The sequence below is a fragment of the Astyanax mexicanus genome, chromosome 18, assembly GCF_023375975.1.
Source record: "Astyanax mexicanus isolate ESR-SI-001 chromosome 18, AstMex3_surface, whole genome shotgun sequence".
NCBI lineage: Eukaryota > Metazoa > Chordata > Actinopteri > Characiformes > Acestrorhamphidae > Astyanax > Astyanax mexicanus.
In genome coordinates, this window is record NC_064425.1 from 44,443,213 (window position 1) to 44,458,068 (window position 14,856).

Below are 14,856 nucleotides of genomic sequence, written 5' to 3' on the forward strand. Positions count from 1 at the left end.
ACAGTTCTGGAAACAAGACTTTAGAAGTCACTTATATATATATATATAAACAAATTTTAATATTCAGAAGCTCATCTGGGAACTTCTTGCTTTTCCACGCCTCTCTCTTTAGCACCATCTCTCTTTCTCTGTCTCTCAATTTCTCTCTTGTATATGTGAGAAGAGAGTAATTGTAAAGTGATTAAACCTAATAATCATAGGAAAAAAAGAACAAACCGGTTAAAAGAAACATAAGAAGAATGTATAGCAAGTTTAGTTGAAAAGAAAAGCTGACAGAAAGCCTGTAATGTTGTAAATATATATATATATATATATATATATATATATATATATATATATATATATATATATATTATACCTGTTTGCATTACAACTTAGAACATTATTAGAACACTTCCAACACAATGTTCTCTGCCTACTCTGGAATCTGAGCTTTACGACAAAGACTCCAATTCCCAGCATGCACTCACACCAGACTTCCATAATGACCCTGGCTGCTGGACTTCACGTGATGCTACTGAGTTTCCTGCTCCCCCAGCTTCTGATTGTTTGCACCTGTTCAGTCTGGTATATACAGTATATTTCTCTCTGTTTTCTCAGTCCCTCACTGAGTATTAAATCTACTGTATTTTTCGCACTATAAGGTGCACCGGATTATAAAGAGCACTATTAATAAATGTCTATTTTCTGGTCTGTATTTCTGTAGTTTCATACGCAAGGCACATCAGATTTTAAGGAGCATTTTAGTCAGGCACAGGGGTGATGCCATGTTCTCAAGCTAAGCTAAGTTAAGTAAACAAAATAACAACAAAACAAACAAACAAAAAAACATTTCTGATGAATCAGACAAGTTAAACGAGTGCTGGATGTTAATCTACACAGATTTTTCTCCTGAAAATAGTTTATTTGGTTGAGTAAAACGCTTCAGTTTATTTACAGTAAGCTTATATTTTCAGATTTCCACTAAAGCTGGAGCATTATCATTAGCATTAGCGGCTAACTGCTAGCAGGGTTAGCAGCAGGCTACAGTGCGATTATACTCAAAAGCATGCACTCGTACAGTAGACTAGATCTATAATGGCTAAATTACACACAAACAGGTACATGGGCTGGTGCAGACGCTTATCCATCACTATAAAACATATATTTGCAGTATTAGCAAGCATAACCAGCACATATATAATCAGCACCACAATACCAGTAACCAGAGGTCTTTGCACAGTATCAAACCCTCCAAAGACAAATTCAGTGATGACCTGTTTTAAAATATTTATAATTGACATTATGTTTTATTCTCAATAGTTCAATCAAATCCTGCAATTACAAAAATCAAAAATCAGTGTGTCACATTGCAATATATAGTAATTATTTGCAGAACGTCTGAAGTCCATTAAACATTGCTTGCTGAACTGTTCCTCTCTCTGTGGAAAGATTGAGTTATTATCTCTGATGATGATGATGATAATGATGATGTAGAGCAGACCATGACCAATGTGTTTAAGATCGTTTATTGAGCATGTTGAGTCTAAACTATCTAAACTAACTAAGGTGTTCATATCTGACTCCAGAGTGCAGAAAGATAAAAAGAGAAGCTGGATACTTTGGAGTCTTTCCCTAAAATTTAAACACACTTATTAAAAATTTGAATGAATTTTCCCCAGTATAGGACAAAACAGTGAATTAAAAAAAAAAAAAAAAAAAAAAATATATATATATATATATATATATATATATATATATATATATATATATATATATATATATATATATATATATATATATATATATAAAGAAATAAGTAAAAAAAAACTGAGATTAAAAAATAAAAAGATTTTTATCAGATTTGTAACAGAATCAATGATCCAGAATGTCATGATACTAACAATAAAAAATAATGCTCTCCAAATATCTCCACATATCCAGCATTAAAGTAATATAAATAATATTGGACAGATGTAATCTCTATAGTCTCTAGTTATATATAGTAGGAAATTATGAGAACAGTGTGAATTTTTATTTTGATAAAAACAGTAAAAAAAAAAAAAAAAAAAAAAAAAGAACCCTGATATAATAATTAGTGGTGAGTGATTTAGCACCATATTTCAGGGTATAATATCGTTCACCATATTCACGCTATTATTGCGTACGATACGATTTGGCGATACCTCCACTCTGAACCCAAATTCAACATCAACCAACCTTTGCTAGCTGTCTTTCTGTCCTGGGAAAAAATATATGTAAACATAGAATACACATTTTACTGTTTTTCTACCTAAACGTAAGTGAAAATATCCCTTACAGGCCTGATTTATTTTCCAGTGCTGGGAAAATATAAGAATATAAGAATGAAATCCAAATAACAAAAATATATAAAAGCTTTTTAACGTCCATTGCCTTGTTTAGCATTTTTAATTTTTAATTTGATATTGACCTTTTATTTCACAAACCATCCCTAAATAATAAAATAAACATTATTAAAAGTCTTTCCCAAACATTTAAACACACTTCTCAAAAATTTGAATGAATTTTCCCGGTACAGGACAAAACAGTGAATTTAAAAAAAAAAAAAAAATATATATATATATATATATATATATATATATATATATATATATATATATATATATATATATATATATATATATATATAAAGAAATAAGTAAAAAAAAAGAAATAAATATATTTTAAGAATGCACTACCGCAACAAAATGAATTTATTATTGCATACGATATGATATGTCACACCCCTAACTGAGATATATTTTAAAAAACAAGACTTTTATCAGATTTGTAACAGATATTGTTATCAGATTTGGCCTTTTATTTCACAAACCATCCCCAAATGATAAAATAAACATTATAAAAAGTTCGAAACCACATCAAGTTACTGAGAATTAGCTCTTTCTTCCTCCTCCTACTATTTGAAGGCCTCTGTGGCCTGCTAGGCCCTCACTTAGTCTCACAGCATTTAACAATTTGATTCAATTGATTCAATTTAACAATAAAATCAATTGATTTTAAATTGATTTTAAATTTGTGAAAACACAATTTCAACCCAATAAAAACACAGATACAAGTATTAGACTAAAATAAACTATACAATCATTTATGAAAACCCAATTTTGGCGCCACATGCCACACTCAAGGCTCATATGAGCCAATTCTGTTTAAAACAGCTACACCCTACTGTAATACATAGAAAGGGCAACAATGACCTGTTGTTTGTTAAATAGTGAACCCACAGCCGTCTATATTGTTGCTCTTTCTACGTATGTGTTATAACTGATTATTAATGATTTTAAGGCATTTACAACCTAATTAGTAACATTAATGAACTAATTGTAAACCATTTATAAACCCTTTATAAAGGTAGTCTTATTTTAAAGTGGTACCAATCTTTATAAAAAATTAAAAAAAAAACAGTGAATGAATTCTGCTCTGTTTATTTTTTCTTTTTGACGATTTTGCCGTCATCAACTGAAAAATGAATTTCCCAAGTTAACCAAAACATTTCGCAGGAAAACTTAAGACCATCTGTCCTCCAACTGAAGCTCAACCGAGGATGGATGGATGATGCAACAGGACAACGACCCAAAACCTACATAGAAGTAAATCAACAACCTGAGCGGCTTCAACAGAAGAAAATACAAAATACTGAACCCAGGAGGTCAGGTCATGACCTCAAGAGAGCGATCAATTCACACCAGATATCCCATAATATTATAGCTGAACTGAAACAGTTTAGTGGAGAGGAATGATCCAGAATTCCTCCTGACTGTTCTGCAGGTGATATGTGCATTGTGATATGACACATTATAAAACATTATAAATTAAAGAAGTTAATATAATATGTAACATAAGTCATTATTGATAGCAAGCTTTGTAGGTATTCTTGGTATTGACATATAGATTATAACTGCTTATAAACACTTTATAGCTGATGATACACAGCTAAATGTTTTTTTTTTATAAATATAGTTTTCTAAACATATACAACCTTGCTTGTAATGTTTTATGAATGCATTATAACATGCTATTAGTACGTTTATTGAGCCTAATAGACGTGACATTAATAGAAAATGTCACCAATCTTTTTTTTTTTTTCAACAAACAGTAGCATTTGGGTATTTTTTAAATGTTTTGCATTAATTATGATTTCATAGTGTTTTTTATTTTATTATGTAAAAAAGTAAAATATAAAATACCGTGATCTAACCAACATAGTCAAATGCTTACATTTTTATTTTGTTTGTCCAATAAACTGCTGAGAAAACACATGTGAAGGAGTATATTTTGCGTATTTCTATATGTTTGATTAAACAAATAAAAAATACATGACAAAACAAAAATCGGAGAAAATATTAAACTTATAAAATCAGAGCACAAATTTAAACACTTAGAAAAACCTAAAAGTGCCTTTTTTGCATTTTATATATATACATACATACATATTCCTCTGTTCTTCTATTATATAAATAAAATGTACACAATGAACACTTCTTTCAAATCTTTGAAACATAAATAAAGATCTCATTATCAGTTTTGTATAAAAAATGAATTCATACTCTAAACCACAGTCCATAAAATATATTAAGGCATTGTGAATAATGAATAAGAACACAACAGTACCTTTTTTTTTTAGGACAAATCAAATTAAATATAAATGAATAAATAATGAAATGAGCAAAATAATCGGGCAATTCTGATAAAATTCACTTTTCCTACTGCTGAGCTTTAGCTTTAACTAAAGAATTATTCATTGTTAAGATGTATGAATTAAACTTTTACTGATTCGCGTCAGAATGAAAAAAAAAAAAATCATATTTTAACATTTAAAACCATTAAATATTGCTGTTGTCATGAAGCCGGTTCAACTTTTGATAGAATTCTTATTAATTTGGTTCTGATCTCTTTGGTTCTCAGGCAGTAGATGAAAGGATTGACTAAAGAAGGTCCGAGAAATGCTCCAATCAGTAATCCGTGACGCTCCTCCAGGGTTAAAACCACCCCGAGTCTGGTTAGGAAGACTTGCACGAATGTGGGAACGTAAAAACACATTATGACTATTAAATGACTCAGGCAGGTATTGAGCACTTTTTTCCTGTCGCTCTTAGAGGACATTTTCAGAACAATAACGGCTATTTTTATATACGTTAAACAGATGAAACCAAACGATCCAAAATAGAAAAAGGAAAAAACTGCTGATAGTATATTAAAATATGGGTTGGGGTCGACGCAGGACGCTCTGATGAGAGCGGCGTAGTCGCAAAAAACGTATTTCAGGGTTGAGTGACACACGGTAAGAGGGATAATAGTGGCAGGGCATACGATCAGTAAAGCACAGGCGAGTATCCACAGCCCTATACTGATTAAAACACAGCGGAAATTACTCAGAATCGAATGGTAGCGTAAAGGACTGGCTATGGCAACGAAGCGGTCAAACGCCATGGCGGAAATAGCGAACATTTCCATTGCAGAGCTTATATGAAATAAAAACATCTGAAAAATACACGGCGCGTAAGATATGGTTTTGTATCCTGTTATAAGGGTGCATATCATGGTCGGGCACACACTCGTACAGACCACTATGTCTACAATAGCTAAATTACACATAAACAGATACATAGGCTGGTGCAAATGCTTATCCGTGACAATAAAATATATATTTGCGAGGTTAGCAAGCAAAGAAGTTAAATAAACCAAGAGCAGCACAATTCCAACAGGTAGAGGCCTTTGAATCGAATCAAATCCTCCAAGCACAAACTCTATGCTCAACCCTGAAATATTCTGAAATGACATCTTTAAAAAAAATAGAGTGTGATTTAACTTTTGCAATGTAAAAGGTAAAACATATATACATACAAAAAAGAAACGAATTAAAGCAACATATGTCCACAAGGATCTGTTCTGTATAAGGAATTGTTCTGTATAGAAAGTAAAAATATAATAATGATCTCAATTAAAGTGCATTTCTTCATAAATGTCTTCTGTGTAGGAGTTTAAATAATAGTTTAAATAATGCAAGCTTTGTAAAATTAAAAAAGAAAAAAGCGAAAAGCATCCTACACTTCATCCTCTGCCCAATGCCTTCATCTCTCGTAATAAATAAAATAAAAAATAAAAAAATGCAGCACGTAGAGAACATATATATAGTATTTTAACACACCGCTAAGAAGATCATTGGCTCATCATATGATGCAGGTCTTAAAAATAGCAGCAAATAAGATATGACCCCGATGAGCCATATATAATCACATGTCATTATAATTCAGCACTGGGACTAAAAGTAGACTAAAGAGTAATCCCAGTATCCCAGTAGAGCCATGTTGGATTCTTCTACTTTTAATGGTCTCTAAATGTCTTTAGACAGATTTATCTGTTCTTATGTTTTCCAATGATTTGAGCCGAGCAGATCTCTCAGATCATTAGGAACTGGTCAGTTAGTGCCGCCTAAGATAAAAACTAAACATGGAGATTTTGATTTTATTTTGATTTTAAATGGAACCAGTTGGTGGAGAGCATTAGAAAAGCTTTAAAAGAGCCCTAACTCTACACACTTTTAAATCCAGGTTGAAAACCTTTATGTTTAATCAAAACAGGCACTTTAATTATTATTAACTTTGTTATTTTTTTTCTTCTTTTTAAGTATATTGTTTTAATCATGTTTGAATCATGTTTTATTCATGCTTTATTTTTATTTACGTTTTTATTGTTATTTTTATGTTTTTTTTTTATTTGGCTTCTCTTCATATTTTATATTCTAGTTTTGAATGACTGTTGTGTATAAAAGATGCTATATAAATAAAATTACCTTGCCTTGCCTTGACTTTTAATGTTAAGCCAGTCATCTGTACAGTTATACAGTGCCATAAAGTTTCATAAAAGTTCAGATTTATGTTATTTTTGATCTTTTGTAATACTTACATTTTTTCAGATTATCAAACTTTAATATCAGACAAAGATAAACTGTGTTGAAAATGATGATTTCATTATTTCATTTATTAAGGGAAAAAGCTTTCCAAACAAACCAGGCCCTGTGTGAAAAAGTAATTGACTCGAGAACAGATAAGAAAAAAAGGGTTTGAAAGGGTTACAAAGTCATTTCTAAGTCATTTCAAATGTACTCCAAGAGGGCATGGATAACTCATCCAGGAGGTCACAAGCATGACTGGAGTGGCTCAGTCAAAGTCTTATACTAAGCAGGTCTGCAGAAAGCTCTGTGTTGTGGATTTTGCAAGTAACCTGATCACTGTTTGTGACTAGTATTTTAAATGTATTATGATAAGATATTAGCTTATATTATATTTTATATTATCTCTGGTTGACATCCGATCACAAATGCCTCGCAATTGTCCTCCATAAAGCATGGCGATGAGATTTGAACGTATTGGAAGGGGTTTAACACTAAAATAATATTTACACTGATATAATATTTGGCTTAAATGTGTCTCAGACCTCTTTAAACCATCTGAACTCTCTTAGCACTAAGAAGATTATTAGATGGTCGAGCAAGCTTCATACTGAGCTTTTTCTCTCTCCATGTTAAGACAGCCAGAGCTACAGTGGATTATGAATGGTTTAAATCAGAGAATATTCATGTGTTAGAATGATCCAAAAGTCAAAAGTCCTAAAATAACTTAATGCCCTTGATCTTCTGTGGAGAGACATGAAAACTGCTGTAAAACTGTATATTGGACCGATTGGTACTTTTGTGCAGTGCAGTGTGGGCAGTGTGCCAAGTCCTGCTGGAAAATGAAATCCTCATCTCCATAAAAGTTGTTATCAGCAGAGGGAAGCTGTAAGATATGAAGTGCTGTAAGATTTTGTGGGAAAACAAAACTGCACTGACTTTAGACTTGATAATAAAACACAGTGGATCAACAGCAGCAGATGACAGACATGACTCTCCAAACCATCACTGATTGGTGGAAACTTCACACTAGACCTCGAGCAGTTTGGACTGTGTGTCTCTCCACTCTTCCTCCAGACTCTGGAACCTTGATTTACAAATAAAATGTACAAATTTTTCATCACTGATAATCAGTGATGATTTTGAGATGCGGATTTCATTTTCCAGCAGGACTTGGCACACTGCCCCACTGCCAAAAGTACCAATTGTCTTATATTTGGGGGGTTCATTGGCTGTAATCTTCATAATCATCAACAATAAATATATGAAATAAACGCTTAAAATAGATCACTCTGTGTGTGTTTAATACATCTATATAATATATACGATTTTCACATTTTGAACTGAATTACTGAAATAAAGTAACTTTTCAATGATTGAATTCTTATTTTTTTTGTTGTGTTCTGTAAGAGCTACATTGGTATTGTCTCTAAGGAGAGAAGGCCTGAGATGTTTGTGTTCTCTGGGTTAGTATCAGGGGTATCCTCTCATTCAGACTGATAAACATGTATTTAATGAAGACTTTAGGGAATAACGCTAATTGGGAATGTGTTTGTGTTGCTGACAGAGTGACACTGTCATGTTTCCAGCTCAAATCCCTCGTCTCTCATCAGGCCGAGCCTCACAGAGTCTCACAGGATATTATTATATCTAATGTATTACAGGCCTAAAAAAGATTAGGCCTCACATACAGTACCAGTCAAAAGTTTGGACACTTTCACCTTCTCTTTTTCAATGTTTTTCTCTTTATTTGTTTAATTTAATGTATTTTTTACATTGTAGATTGATGATAAAGACATGAAAATGATTAAGAGACACATATAGAATAGAAAACATAGTAAACAGTGTTTAAAAAAGTGTCATTCCTCTACATTAATCCCCTGATCTAAACCTGATGAACTGAGACACTGAGATTAAAATACCAAGAGTGTGCAGTGTGCTGTCCTCAAAGATAAACGTGATACTTATTTATAAGAATCTTAAGTATAGTTCTAACATATTCTGGTTTGTTTAACATGCTTTGTTTACAGAATAATTACACATTTATTCTGTAAAGCTTTACAATATAGCTTTAACATTACATTTGCAATGTTAAAAATGATAAGAAATGAAGAAAACATATTGAATGAGGTATCCAAAAATAAAAATTAAATAAAATCCAGTTACATACACTGTAAAAAAAAAACTGTAGTTTTTACAGGAAAACGCTGGCAGCTGTGGTTACCAGAGTTTTCCTGTTAAAATTACAGACGATAAGTAAATAACTCTACTGAAAAAAAATGTAAATTAATTTACAGTGATTGAAATCACTGCTAAATTACAATAATAATCTGTCAAGTTTACACAAATTAAATGTTAATTTTGCATAGCAGTGTTCTACATAAAAATACCCTTTCCTGTATTTTTACCTCTAACAAATGTCATTAAAGCATTGTTTATTATTGTGAATTATGAACGATATTCAGCACAATTTGTTGTTTTAGGGTTTTTTTTTTTTTTTTGAGATTTGCACCTTGGAGTTAAAGTCTCATTATTTTAGATTGTGGTGAATTCTTTATAGGCATCTCCAAAAAACAGGGTTTTTTCTTGTCTTAAACCCAATTATTCAGGGTATTCTCTGGACTTGCTGTGATCCTATAAGGAAAAAATAAGAATAGATGCCAAAGCAGGCTGTAAAATAATGGTTAGATTATTTCCATTACAAAATACATACATTTCTGTTTTATATTAGCTCCCTTATCATTTGCCACAAGGGTACAGTATTTAATGAAACATATTTATCCTACATTCAGAGCTTGGGGAATATTATTAATTTCATTTGAGTATTATCTGACTCTGCCTGAAGGGAATAATAAAATAAATCACTTATTATCCCAGTGGGTAAGAGACTGGTGGGATTACTGAGTATTGCATGGGAGATACACAATGAGTTGCTTAAGCATCCCAGAATGGTATAATTTATGAAATAATGTATAGTTGTGGCCACATAGTACCTTTTTATTAGCTTTAGCAACTAACTAAGTCACATTGCATTCGTTTTTGCAAGTTTTTGCTTTAAAACATACATATTGCTTAGATATATTGGATCCTCAGGTGCGTCACAGTGCTCATTGCTATCTTACACCCCATCAAGAGTCTATTTTCAAGCATTGTGCGTGCACCGTTAAAATAGCTTAGCTTAAGTTTAGGAATAAATCTACACTGATGGGATGAGGAGGTCTGGAAGTGAGGTGTGTTCAGGTCAATTTCTAGCGTATTTCTATCATTTCAGTGAAAATACAGGTGCGCCACTGACTGATTAAAACCCTAACAACAGTCAACAGTCAGCCACCCAAATAACATTGCTGTTCCCTAAACATTGCTGAGATGTGCAAAAGCGTTGCGCTGTTAAGATACGAAAATGCCAAAGTCAGAGCACATCTGTCACGCTGATTGGTTTATTGCACGTCACGCACAAAAGTAACCACACCCATGATTAATTAAGATAATTAGCATGACTTTTGTGCTTTTCAAGCTATGCAAGGCATATTTTCATTTCACTTATCTAACCAAACACACTTAAAGAAACTTAGGAAATACATTTTTTTGTAAAAATAAATTTATAAAAGACTTTTTCTTGTGTGATTTTTTTTTTAAGATCTTTTTATTTTTCTGAGCCCTTTTTTTTTTTTTAGATCTTTTACCCACTGTAACCGGTCACGCCAATACAAAGGTGCGACAGAGAACTAAGGTTTGGCTGGGGTTTAAATGCTGTTATTCACAGCTGAGCCTGGTCTACGCTGACTACTGCTGGGTATTCTGAGACTTGGATTTTTTTTGGCCCAGATTCACCAGCTCTTCCACTGCAGTTTCAAGGCCCTGCACTGGTGGTTGGTGGTATATGCCGCTTTCTTGCATTCGTACCTTGCAGGGTAGGGATTGTCCTCATAGGGCTAGTGCTACAAAGACCACTTAGTTTTCTGAGTTATAAAAACATTTATAAAACGTAACTAATCCAAAAACTTTTCTGTTTACAGCCATTTTTCCTCAATCACTCATGGTACTGTTCTTCCTTTGTCCTGCCTTGTTGTACAAACATGATGTGCAAAGAACTGTGGGTAACTGAGGGCCATCAGGTGCCGCTTCAGTGAGGCAAACAATCGAACTCTGAGGAACGAAGGAACCCACAACTCCTCCTCATACCCTTAGAACCCTGAATGTGAGTCACATAAAATCTCGCAATCAGATGCAGTCAGAACTAAAGACAATACAGATTTATGAAATGCTTGAATCATATTTTTGTAGTGTTTTATCGCAAAGATATTAATCGAAACATCAAGATTGTGCTTGCGGACCCCAGAGGGTTAAAACGTGTCGTCACATGAGAGCGAACATCAACAGGGGATGTGCTGTATGAGTATAAAATATGATATTAGTTTTGCTGTCAGTGTCTCTTTCTCTCATTATAGATATCTCTGTTCAGTAGAGGTAGGTAGCCTCAACCTTCTCTCAGAAAAAATGATGCAAATTGGTGAAACAATGAGCTGCAAGTTGTGACTTGACAGAAGAAATGCATTTTTTTTATTACCCTTAGCTTGCCTAGATTTTAGTTTTATTTTTTGTGGCTTAGCTAACTTATTTTTGTAAAAAAAACAACAACAATATAATAACAAGAAAAAGTGGGTAAAAGGTTGCACCATGTGTTTTTTATTTTAGTAAACAGTGATATATATAATAGCTTGTTTAAACATTAAAATAGTATACAAAAATACACATTATTATAATAATCTATTATACTATTTTAAACTGTAATCATTAAACACATTGGTTGTGTCAAAATGTTTTGATGAATAGACCAATAGAAATTGTCCAATTTCTGTTCAAAATCAAGAAGCTATTTTTTCCTTCTCCTGTAAGGTTACTGTTTTGTAGATACCCATTTTTCTGGACAAATTGATGTAACCTGGTAGAAAAATAGTTATGTTATCCTTAAAAGCGGTATGAATTTGTAACCAAACAAATTGAAAGAAACTTAGGAAAGACATTTTTTTGTAAAAGAAATTTATAAAAGACTTTGAGAGCTTTCTTTTTTCTTGTGTGATTTTCTTTTAAGAACCTTTTTTTTAGGAGCCCTTTTTTAGATATTTTAGATAGATAGATAGATAGATAGATAGATAGATAGATAGATAGATAGATAGATAGATAGATAGATAGATAGATAGATAGATAGATAGATAGATAGATAGATAGATAGATAGATAGATAGATAGATAGATACTTTATTTATCCCGAAGGAAATTTACCCACTGTAACCGGTCATGCCTATACAAAGGTGCGACAGAGAACTAAGGTTTGGCTGGGGTTTAAATGCTGTTATTCACAGCTGAGCCTGGTCTATGCTGACTACTTCTGTAATTGTATAATTAACTACAGTGTTAGTTTCTGTGTTAAAGCATACAAATGAACAAAGATTGTATTTTTATCAAGCAAAATACCAAAAGTTTTCAAGTTTTTTTTTTAAACACTGATGATGATACCTTGTTTAGAGTGAAAATAAATAAGTTTCAAAAATGCATGTTATTTAAAATTGTAAGCAAAATGCATATCATAACTATCCAAAGAAAAGCAATATATATATATATATATATATATATATATATATATATATATATATATATATATATATATATATATATATTGTATGTATATTGCATTTTATTTTGTATCGTATGAATTCTTGCCTAGATTCTTTTTTTTTTTTGTGGTTTAGTTATAAAAATAACTACAGTAATGATTTATGTTCCAAAAAATTCCAAATAAACAAAGTTTTTTACATTTTTTTATAAAGCCAAATGTCAAGTACAAAGCATATAATCACTATCCAAAGAAAAACAATGTTTTTTTGGTTAACTACATGTTTTAAACGCAGTGGCTGTGTTAAATGTTGATAATGATAATGAGTAGACCAATAGAAAAAGCCCTAATATTATTATTATTTTTTAATTGAAGCATTTTCATTCTCCTGTAAAGTTAATGTTTTCTGGGCATTTTTATTCGATGTTTCCTCTGTTCCTCAGGTAAACCAGCTCTTGATCATCATGTCTGATGGAAACGTCTCCTCTGTGAAGAATTTTGTAATCGTGGGATTTCCTGGGCTTCACTCTCGCTACTATGGCTTGGTTTCAGCGCTCATGTTCTTGGTGTACGTGTGCATTTTGCTGGGGAACGGAACATTTCTTCTGTTATTCGCGCGAGAAAAGAGACTGAGAAAACCCATGTATTATATACTGATAAATCTGGCTGTGTGTGATGTTCTGTTCAGCACCACGACTCTCCCCAAGATCATCTCCAGGTATTGGTTCAGCGATGGATACGTCTCGTTCACAGGTTGCTTCGTTCAGATGTATTTCGTGCACTTGTTCGGTTTAGTTAATGGGCTGATATTGGCGGTAATGGCCTTTGATAGATATGTGGCGGTTTGTAATCCCCTCAGATACGCTAATATTGTTAAAGACTCTACGATCTTGATGTTGTGTGTTGTTGCTTGGATGATTCCACAGTCGTGTGTGTTAATGCTGGTCATCAGGGCGTATCCTCTTCCCTACTGTGCTGCTAACACCATTATCCAGTGCTACTGTGATCATGTGGCTATCACAAAGCTAGCATGCACTGATAGAACACCCTATGGGTTTCCTGCTTTTGTATTCGTAATGGTTTTGTTAGTAACCCCATTATCTTTTATTTTATTTTCTTATACATCCATTATTATTGCAGTTCTTCGAATCTCCACCAATCAAGAGCGTCTGAAGGCTTTCTCAACCTGCAGCTCTCAGCTCATCATAATCGCCCTCTACTTTTTACCCAGGTGTTTTAATTATATGTACCCATATATTGGTATCAGCTTCAATCCTGACATACAGATACTGATTATTATGTTGTACAGCCACCTGCCACCCATGATCAACCCACTCATCTACTGTTTAAGAGCGAAGGAAGTGAGAGAAGCTTTATTCAAGAGTTTAGAGAAATCGACATTTCATTTTAGGAGAAAAATAAATGCAGATGTGTCGACTATATGCAAATGATTCATGGCAATGTACATATATAGCTCTGGAATATAATCAAGAGGAAGATGGATGATCACAAGCCATCAAACCACCAAACTGAACTGCTTATAAAGTTATTCAAAAGCAGTGTGTAAGACTGGTGGAGGAAAACATGATGCCAAGATGCATTTAAAAAAAAACTGTGATTAAAATCCAGGGTTATTCCAACAAATATTGATTTTTGTGGACTCTTAAAACTTAAAACTGAATATGAACTTGTTTTCTTTGCATTATTTGAGGTTTGAAAGCTCTGCATCTTTTTTGTTTGTTTTTTTTTTTTTCATCCATTTCTCATTTTCTGCAAATAAATGCTCTAAATGATTTAAATATTTTTATTTGGAATAATTTGGGAGAAATGTTGTCTGTAGTTTATAGAATAAAACAGTAAAAATGTTCATTTTACTCAAACATAAACCTATAAATAGCAAAATCAGAGAAAATGATTAAGAAATGGTCTCTTAAATTTTTTTCCACAACTGTATGTGTTGCAGTAAGATCTGTACATATAAAAATACAAAGAAATTATGTCACTAATCATGTAATCTTGAAAATTCTTGCTTTTTCTGAAATAAAGATTTAAAGTTTTACTTTTTCCTCTAAGTCTTACTCTCCATTTCTTTATATTCGGAAATAAAATAACTCTCACAGTTATAAATAATATGATACATTTTTTAAACTTTAAACAAGGTATTTTCATGGTTAAAAAGTATTGCTAACTTTTCTCTTTTTGCTTAATAAAAAAAACTAACTTTCTTCAGTTGGAATTTTTAACATTAAAATCTATACCGTAATTTTTTTATGCATTTTAATGAATTGTTCCAATATAAATATATTAATTCATCAATTCATTTCAAATAGGGT

The 14,856-nt window shown here is 32.2% G+C and overlaps 2 protein-coding genes across 2 annotated transcripts; one reads left to right on the plus strand and one right to left on the minus strand.

Moving 5' to 3' along the window:
- Nucleotides 1-3,837: 3,837 nt before the first annotated feature.
- On the minus strand, nt 3,838-6,093 carry LOC103042944 (olfactory receptor 1M1-like). The gene has a single exon (XM_007258544.4). The coding sequence runs from the start codon at nt 5,797-5,799 to the stop codon at nt 4,858-4,860; it is 942 nt and encodes a 313-aa protein (XP_007258606.2). The 5' UTR covers nt 5,800-6,093; the 3' UTR covers nt 3,838-4,857.
- A 5,251-nt stretch (nt 6,094-11,344) lies between these two features.
- LOC103023116 (olfactory receptor 2AT4-like) lies at nt 11,345-13,974 on the plus strand. Its single transcript, XM_022668769.2, has 2 exons — nt 11,345-11,377; nt 12,967-13,974. The coding sequence occupies exon 2, from the start codon at nt 12,988-12,990 to the stop codon at nt 13,972-13,974; it is 987 nt and encodes a 328-aa protein (XP_022524490.1). The 5' UTR covers nt 11,345-11,377; nt 12,967-12,987.
- Nucleotides 13,975-14,856: the final 882 nt, after the last annotated feature.